At 38.3% G+C, this 9,290-nt stretch overlaps 1 protein-coding gene across 4 annotated transcripts; it reads left to right on the top strand.

Annotated features, from left to right (window-relative positions):
• The first annotated feature begins 307 nt into the window (after positions 1-307).
• On the top strand, positions 308-9,024 carry LOC107576608 (islet cell autoantigen 1-like protein). 4 transcript variants are annotated; one of them, XM_016262752.1, is made up of 15 exons: positions 308-367; positions 469-640; positions 3,984-4,056; positions 4,341-4,464; positions 4,855-5,053; positions 5,147-5,272; positions 5,377-5,475; positions 5,560-5,645; positions 5,915-5,965; positions 6,322-6,368; positions 6,488-6,556; positions 6,860-7,108; positions 8,320-8,589; positions 8,706-8,804; positions 8,909-9,024. In XM_016262752.1, the coding sequence occupies exons 1-15, from the start codon at positions 354-356 to the stop codon at positions 9,022-9,024; spliced, it is 1,794 nt and encodes a 597-aa protein (XP_016118238.1). In that variant the 5' UTR covers positions 308-353. The 4 variants fall into 4 exon arrangements, with proteins under 4 accessions (XP_016118238.1, XP_016118240.1, XP_016118239.1 ...); XM_016262754.1 differs by lacking the exon at positions 5,915-5,965 and having other exon boundaries at positions 6,503-6,556; XM_016262753.1 differs by lacking the exon at positions 5,915-5,965.
• The last annotated feature ends 266 nt before the right edge of the window (positions 9,025-9,290 follow it).

Genomic DNA, 9,290 nt, shown 5'->3' with positions numbered 1-9,290 from the left:
GCATCATTACACCAGTCTGCAGTGTCACATGATCCTTCAGAAATCATTCTATTTGCAGATTTGGTGCTCAAGAAACATTTCTTATTATTATCAATGTTACAAACAGTTATGCAGCTTAATATTTTTGTAGAATTCGTGCCTTTGATTTATTGAAATAAAATCTAATTATGATAATAAATATTTGAAATAATCATTTGTGACATTATAAAAGATCAATTTAATGCTTTCTTGCTGAATAAATATATTAATTAATTAAAATAAATAAATAACACTTACTGAAGTAGTTATTGTGACCTAAGGCATGATACAAATTTCTATCCCATTTGCAGATTTAAGCCACACTTGTTAAGAAGATGGACAGCTATGGGTTTGTATCTTGACTTTGTCCCATGAATGTTACCCCTCCTCGTTTTAAATTCTGAATTTAAAAACATATAAATGTCTGAAGAACATGGCATGTTGTTTCAGGTTCTCCAGTGACATGTTCAGTGGCCGAGCAGTTCTGGGGGAGGACAGCTCGGTCATGGCCCGAATGCAGAAGAAGTTCTGGAAGACCAAGCAGGTTCTGATCAAGGCCACAGGGAAGAAGGAAGATGAGCACGTGGTGGCCTCTGACGCAGACCTTGATGCCAAATTGGAGGTATGAGCACCCTTTTAAATGTAGTAAAATGACCTCTTTGAAGTCAGCTGTAGGTGAAACTGTAACGTCACTGGGCCGGGTTTTTCTTTCAATGACTGTGTATGACTCATTCTGTTTTTTTTTTTAACATTTGAAAGCATATGATTTTTTTTTCATTTGATGTGTGTGAGCCTGACAATGACTGAATGAGATGGAGGGAGGTTAATAGAGTACTGTCACATGATGACAGGGAAGAGAGGAGATGAATTGAGCTCTAGATGAAGCTGTACTATGATCAACTGTGCTTGATGTTGCCACTGTTTACAGACATCCAGTCCAAATGGCCCTGTCACTGTCTCTGTCTTGACTGCCTTTCTCTTATGTGCACACACACTTAACTGTGCTTCCTTCTCCCATTCTCTCTTTACATAATCAGAGAGTGCATTCCCTATGAATCTGTATGTCTGTTGTTTCACAGCAGTCCAAAACAGATTTAGGAATGATGCACAAAGTCACACATAGGTGACACAAACTCAACCATGCCATGTCAGAAATGAACAAGGTACACTACCGTTTTTAAAAGAAATGAATACTTTCATTCAGCAAGGATGCATCAAATGATCGAAAGTGATAGTAAAGACATTTACAATCTTATAAAAGATTTCTGTTTCAAATAAATGCAGTTACTTTGAACTTTCTAAGAATCCTAAAAAAATGTTTTACGGTTTTCACAAAAATATTAATCAACACAACTGTTTTCAACACTGAAAATAGGAAATGTTACCTGAGCACCAAATTAAGATTAAAATATACAAAAAAAATTCTATATTTTTGGTCAAATAACTGCAGCCTGTTGAGAATAAGAAAAAAGTCTTACTAGCCCCAAACTTTTGAACTGTAGTATACCTTTGTATTTTGTATGAGGACATATTCTTGCTACCATATGATACCCAAAGTGATATCATTGTATTTGCTTAAATTATATCAAGTAAAGTGTGTTTTTGTAACAATATCATGCATAAATTCTCCCATCTGACAGATAGCACTGAAATATGTGTCCTGAGACCACACTTTTCAGCACCTTTATTTATAAGTTGACTATGATGTCTCAGCCTTTAACTAGACGGACCTAAAATAAATATTATGAAATAACAGATAAATCAAGCAGAAATGTACTACAGGGACATTTTGTCCCAAATCTTTGAAAAAAAATTAAAATTCTGTCATCTCAATCTCGTGTCATTCCACACCTGTATGACTTTTGACTTGTAGGTTTGGAATAACATGAGGGGGAGTGAGTGATGATGATGACAGAAATTTCATTTTTGGGTGAACTATCCCTTTACGTATTTGGGGCATTAGTAGCCCAAGCCTCGGTTTTGTTTTGATGTTGCACTCCAGGTTTCAGGATCTGAATTCATAAACAGTGATTTTATTGAGCCTGGATTTATTTTAACATGGAACATGACATGAAATGCACTGGCGCAGGGAAACTCTGGAGGTAAAATATAAAGCCTGGAAGTGTTGTATTTGGGTGGTTGTATGTGTGAGAGATAATCTACTTTACATTAGATGACATTTGGTTAATAGTTAGCTTTTATAAAAGAAAGTAGCTGATTACTTGGAATCAAGACCTAATGAAAATCCATAGACCACTCACGGTTTAAGGAAGTATGTGTGTGTTTGTTTATGTGTGCTTGTCTAATCTTGCCCTGCCTCGGGCTGTTACACTTAAGCATATCCTGGTTTACTGGTCATTAGACAGTTTCCAATGTGGAGGAGAGCAGAAGACGGGCCACTGTAAGCCCCCCGGCTGCTTGCTTAATGAACAGGTGTATTCATGTTCTTTCTCCTTTGAGCCACAGCTGCCATTATGATCATATGAATTGACTTTTAGACTGTTTGGAAACAAAGCTCTGTTTCCTCTTAACTTGAAAACAATAATGCATCATCCTTATGGTGCGAAATGACGGAATTTTATATTGGTAAATTCAATAACCATGTTTGTTCCTGAGAGGTGTTGTTCTTGCATGTTTGTCAGGCCTGTGCTCAAGAGTTAAACAGTAACCTGAATGCAGAGCTCACCTGCAGGGGTCACACCTTCATCAGCACACATGGACCTTAGTCTGGCTGGATGCAGTATTTAATTTGATGCACATGAATATACTGTATTAATACAAAAAATGACCCCAGTAATAGATTTCACCAATAATTTTGGCCACTTTCCTGAAATAGAATTTTTTCCCCCCAGACTACGATTATTTGAATACTTTCTTTACAGACCTGCTTAAATACAGCAGTTGTGAAGGCCTGTAATAAGGCCATTGTGCCCTGTAATAAGTATAATGCAGGTCGCTGTGGATGACAGCATCTGTTAAATTACCATCTGTTTGGGTTCGGTAAGATTTTCAGCTTTGAATCTTGTGCTCACCAAGGCTGCATTTATTTAATCAAAAATACAGTAAAACCAGTACGATTATGAAATATTTCAATGTAACATAACTATTTTCTATATTAATATATTTTAAAATTTCATAGATTTTAAAATGTATTTATGTGATGGTAAGCTGAATCTTCAGCAGCCATTACTTGCCGATTTTCTGCATATCGTAACAATCATAACAATCATTTGTTATTATCATTGTTGAAAACAAAAAATAGAACAGCAAAAGAAATTCAAAAGAACAGCATTTATTTGAAATAATGTAACATTATGAATGTCTTTGCTATAACCTTTGATTAATTTAATGCATCCTGGCTGAATAAAAGTATAAAAAAATAAAACAAACAAACAAAAAACGATTGACCCCAAACTTATGAATGGTTGTGTGCCTACTGCTATTCTGAAGGTTTTAGAATGCAAGTTCTAAAATATTTTCTATAGCCCAGTGTTTTCATCCCACTATTAAATGCTGGAAATGAGTCCTGTTCCTATATTTAGCTTCTCACAAGCTCTTGAAACTCTCTCTAGAACAAAGGCAGGTCAACCAGAATGAGTCATTTATATTATTTGTCATTTCTGTGAGTTACTTCTTCCAGGTAGAGCACAAGTGTACACATTCTCCTGCTCGCTTGCTCGACTGTCAGGGACTTAACATCCTTTGTTGCCATGACAGCGAGACTGGAAAGGCAATTTTTTTTTGTGTTCTAGTGTGTCTGTTTTTTTCTTCCTTTTTTTGGAGACGTTTGTGTGGGTGACCAAATGTTCCATCTGAGTATATAAATGCTAAAGGAAATGAAAGTATCAGAGATATTTTGGCGGGTTGCAACAAAATCAGAAATGCTGCTTTTGTAATAAAAAAAACTAAAATAATAAACTATCAAATGCATTTGTTAATGATAATGCGTGTTCTGTTTCCTCCAGTTTTTCCGTTCAGTCCAGATCACTTGCACAGAACTCCTGAAAGTGATCGAGAAATACCAGCAAAGAATCACACGTGAGTGAGGAACATGATCTTCCACCCTCTTTGTGTGTGCAAACACAAAGAGTCTTGTTCAGCTTGTTTTGAAAGCCTTTGCATGCAGTGGCATACATATTCTTAGTTTACATGATGAATACTGTTATTGAGACAAAAGTCAATTTGAAGCATAACTCTGTGTTTTTGTGGTTCTCATAATTGATAGCTTTCAACACATATAATCAACCCACTTATTGTTTCTAATGCTATGAGTTACTGTTGTGGTAATAATCCTGTTTTTGCCTCCTGTGACCTCTCTTCAGACCTCTCTCAAGAGGAGAATGAGCTCGGACTGTTCTTGCGCTTCCAGGCAGAGCATGATAAAACAAAAGCAGGCAGTATGATGGACGCCACCAGTAAAGCTCTCTGCTGTTCTGCCAAGCAAAGGTAGGCACTCCCCTACAAATATGAACAAATCAGGACTTCAGGTCATCAATGCAGTTAATTTCATGATGGTTAATATGTGCATATGTCATTATTAATATATCTCAGTTAGGGAATGGTCATGATGGTTTATTAATCAACTAGTCATCCAAAAACTGAGCAGTTAGTTCAGGGTCAGTGGAACCTGAGACCAGCCTTATTAGACAGTTGATCATGCAACCTACATTTTTAGTTATTGAAAATCCCTAGTTTCACACTAAAGACGCACTAATTAGGAAACCCATAATCTTGGATGTAACTTCTCTATCCTTGCATGCTACTCTCACTCAACAATCATCGGTAATTAATGATTAAGTCATTGGCAACTATTTCTCTGTCCTCTGTCATGTCCAGGTTGGCTCTGTGTGCCCCTCTCCATCGTTTCGAACAGGAAGTGGAGACGTTCCGGAGGAGAGCCATCGCAGACACCCTGCTGACCGTGAGCCGGATGGAGAAAGCACGGACTGAGTACCGCGGAGCTCTGCTCTGGATGAAGGATGTCTCACAGGAACTGGACCCAGATACTTATAAACAACTGGAGAAATTTCGCAAGGTCAGACTATGCAAAGCGAGCAATCAAAGGGGGGACTAGCATCTGTATACATAGAGGTTCGAGTGTCTGCTATATGTGTGTGTTTGCGAACAGGTTCAGGCCCAGGTAAGAGGAACAAAAGGGCATTTTGATAAGCTGAAGAATGACGTGTGTCAGAAAGTGGATATGCTGGGTGCCAGTCGCTGCAACATGCTTTCACATTCCTTATGTACTTACCAGGTAAAAATGTGTAACACTTATTTCCTTCCACCTGTTATTGCTTATTAAACCCATTTCACTCTTATTTCGGAAACCTTTTCTCATCCTGTATTGTTTTTCTGTAGACAACGCTTTTACAGTACTGGGAGAAGACTGCATATGTGATGTCTGGAATCCATGAGGCCTTCAAAGGATATGTACCCTACCAGTTCACTACCCTCAAAGTAGGTGTCCATGCACAAATGCCAAAAAGTAAACCGTTGTCATGAGATTTAAGCTCTCATTTGACTACATTTGACTCATTAAAGGAATTGAGGGACCCACTGGACCAGATTGTCTCTGCACAAGCAGCAGAGGACAGCAAAGACGAGGACAAGAAGACACATCCAGACAAGTGAGAGAACACAGTTAGACATAGGCATGGTTTGACCATGAACCAGCCATTTTGCCATTTTCAGCTTTATGTACGTATGTGTGCAATATACATCACGTGGTCAGTGAATCTCACACAGACAAATCTAGAAGTCTCAGTTTTCTTCCTTATTCATTCTTTGTCATCAACAAAACCTATATTTCCCCTTGAAGGCCCCCTGCTTGCCGCTCATTGTCAGATCTCTCATTCACTCTCTTTCCTCATTCCCTGCAAACCTCTGTCTCCCCCAGAATGGGTCTCTTCAGGCAAGAGGCCTTTTTGAAGGCTCTGGTTACTGATCTGTGAGTGGAACATTGTAATTCTATTAGAAACTCCTGCTACCTTTGTGAAAGAAACGCTGTTTAAAGTTCCACTGTCATTTCCTGTTTTGGCTGTGGGAAATGCAACTGTGTATTTATTTCTGTGCCATGTGTGACATGCTGTTGTACGATACCGTGTCGACCGTTAGACCCTCACTCGCTTCCTAGAAATATCACTGTGACTCACTCCAATTTGTCAATTTAGATCTAATTCAAGGTGTTTTGTAAATCTGATACTGTGTCATAGAAATGTGAATCACCTCTTCTCATCTTAGAAAACTGCATCCATTTAGTCATGCATCATTGTGTCCGTTTAATTTGGTATGTTTATGTTTCAGTCTTGTTTCACTTGAAGATGAACAGCTGGGTGAATCATCCGATACTGGTATGTTCAGCTTTTAAAGCACATTTTGGGAACACACCCAGTCCAACTACAGTCCAACTAATGATTGTTTACTGGCTCAAGTTTCTTAAAAAGATGCTCTTTCTTTCTCTTGTTAACAGTTTCTACTCGTGCAGTAGATGGACAGAGTAGAGGATCAGACAGTTCTTTGTGTGCCAGTCTGGACTCTGGTAAGATGTGTGTGTATGTTTTTGTGTGCATATGCGTGTTTGCATACTAAGCCTTGCACCACAACTCATTGCTACTAATCAACTAGTCATCGAGAAATGTAGTCGACTATTTAGTCAACGTACTTGCATAAGCACACAATAATGTAATGAATTGGAAAATTTTGGCGTTTGACGGTTTTTTTATATTGATAGAACTAATCAACTTTTTGTATAGTCAGAGCAATTCCTAGTTTGTTTGAGCAGCTTTTATTTACAGTATGCCTTTTTGTATCTCTCATCTTCATTTCCACCCCTGTACTGCAGTGTTGAATGAACAATTAGGCCCCATTGGTGGAGCTAGCACGGATGACGACCTCCTATTACTGACCCCTAAGCCTGGCCCGATCCCTTCTCTCACTTCAACCTTGACCCCAACCCTACACCCATCCATGTCCGTTATGCAGCCTCAGATACCGCAGGAGGCCTCAATGCCTCCTGCTATTCAGTGGGGCGTAGGCGTTTCATATGAGGAAATGCAAGATGCCTTACCCAGCAGTCTTCCACCTAAAATAGGTATAAATGCTTGACTGGGCATCTCTTCAATGCCCAGGCTCCCTTAGCGCCTGTTCTTACTCTCTAAAAGCAATCTTAAACCCCCCTTCAGATGTGCTTTAACACCTTGATGTATCAGTTAGGTTCCATAAGAATTATTCAGAAACTTTTTTATGCATACAGCTTTTTTAGATTCCCTTCTCCACTGTAAAACTCTCCAGGTGTTTCTGACACGGTCTCTGTAAAACTGGTAAAAAGCATTTCTAAAAACTGTACTTTCCTCAAGGTTACTTTCTTTGACTTTCCCCCCCCCCATCTTTTTATGCTCTGTTTGATTTTTATGCACTCTTGGAAGATTTTGGGGATTTCTTTTTCATATTTTTGAAGCTTAAATTGACTGATTTGCATTATGTTGCTGATGAGCTAATATTCCTGTTAATGTTTATGCTCTTATGTTTTGATTATGCAACCATGTGTTTCTTGAAGCCTCTCTCTTATCCTTTTTACTGCCACTTCTACTACACTGCAAAAAAAATTCTTCCTCCATATTTTTGTCTTGTTTTCCAGTACAAATATCTAAACATTTTAAAACCAGGATGCATTTTATTGATAAACAAAATAATATGAGATAGCCTTATTTTTTTGTAAATTTTTTTTAAAATCAAAATTAAGTTAGCTTAAGCTAAAAACAGACATTGGGGTAAAAAAAATACATTTGTTTTTTCCTTTGAATTAAGTTTAGAACAGTTGTTATTCTCTTGTTTAAAGCTTAAACTCACTTAATTTAGATACTTTTATCACACCTGATATCTGATGTCATTTCACTTCTCAAGATATCAAGTCTTTTGCTAAATTTATCAAAATAAAGTGTAGGCCATTGTGGCAAGAAAAATAAATAAATATTTCCATTGAGTAAAGTTTGTTTTTCTGACACCACTGGCAGATTTTTTTCTTCTTCTTGTTTTAAGATTAAACTCACTTAATTTTTATGCATTTTAAATGAGTTTAAGCTTTTAATCAACAATTAAATGTAATTAACTTAATTTTAATTAACTTTTTTGTATGTAGTTTGCCTTCCAAAGTAAGTGTTTGTTGATTAAAGTAAATAGAAGTAAATGTTTCTTGATTAAAGAATGTTTAGATTTTTGTACCAGAAAACAAGACAACAGTCCTGAGGGAGCAATTCACTTTTTGCGGATGTAAAAAGCCCCATTATCTTATTTTTTTTGTAGTAGGCAGGGACCTGTTGTCTGAGGCTTTAGACTCTGCGGGGGTGAAAGAAGAGGAGGGAGAGAGAGGTGACCTGGCCTTCCTGCAGGATCTGCTGAGTCCTGGGGCTGCGAGTGGCGCTAGTGAGTTCAGTAAGGCATGGCAGGATGCTTTCGGCTCTTTTGAGGCCCCTCTTGCTCCTGTTGCTGCTGCTTCACCACAAGCAGGAACGGCAAACACACCCACTGGCTTCCTGCCATCACAACTCCTGGACCATAGCCTCAGTACCACAGGTTTGCCCTCTACTGGCTGGAGGAATGAACAGCACAGTTTCGTTGTGCTACTAGTATTCAGTGCAGTCAATGCAATGTTCATATTCATTTTCTTTCTGTTATTCATATTTATTCAGGATGGGCGACTCCACCTATGTTTCAAGCCCCGCCCCTCCAGCCACCTTCCAGTGGAGGACAGCCTACCCAGAATAGTCCAAACTCTTCTACCAGTAGTGGTGGGAGTTTTATATGACATGTCAAAAATTACAGATGGATATGGACAATCTCAGATGCTCTTTTTCTGCTGTTTCTGTTGTGATTCGTCTCTGTGTCATTTTAGCACCTAAAGGAAGGTCCAGGGACATGTCTGCCTGGTTTAACCTCTTTGCAGATCTGGACCCTCTGTCCAACCCAGATGCTATTGGGCGCAGTGATCAGGAGTTCCTCAATGCCTGAGGTGTGTTTTTGTGAGTTTGTATATATTTATCATTGACAAATAAGTCCCAGGTTTATAGAAATGTACTGTTTATTTTGCTTTCAGTGTTGATACTGTTAAGTAAAACTATTAAATGTGACCCGTGCTGGCAAAATGAGTCGGAATGCGCACGGGCAAATTTTGAGTTACAGACAAACCCAGTGAAAAATGTCGATTTTGAGGTTTTCACAAAAATTAGTTCATTAAGCCCTCGTATAGCAATCCCAATGCTCCAAATAATTATTTT

This window comes from Sinocyclocheilus grahami, unplaced genomic scaffold (assembly GCF_001515645.1).
Source record: "Sinocyclocheilus grahami isolate Dianchi unplaced genomic scaffold, SAMN03320097.WGS_v1.1 scaffold4019.1, whole genome shotgun sequence".
Classification (NCBI taxonomy): Eukaryota; Metazoa; Chordata; class Actinopteri; order Cypriniformes; family Cyprinidae; genus Sinocyclocheilus; species Sinocyclocheilus grahami.
Note: the sequence above shows the minus strand (reverse complement) of the source record. Positions and strands in the feature narration are given on the sequence as shown.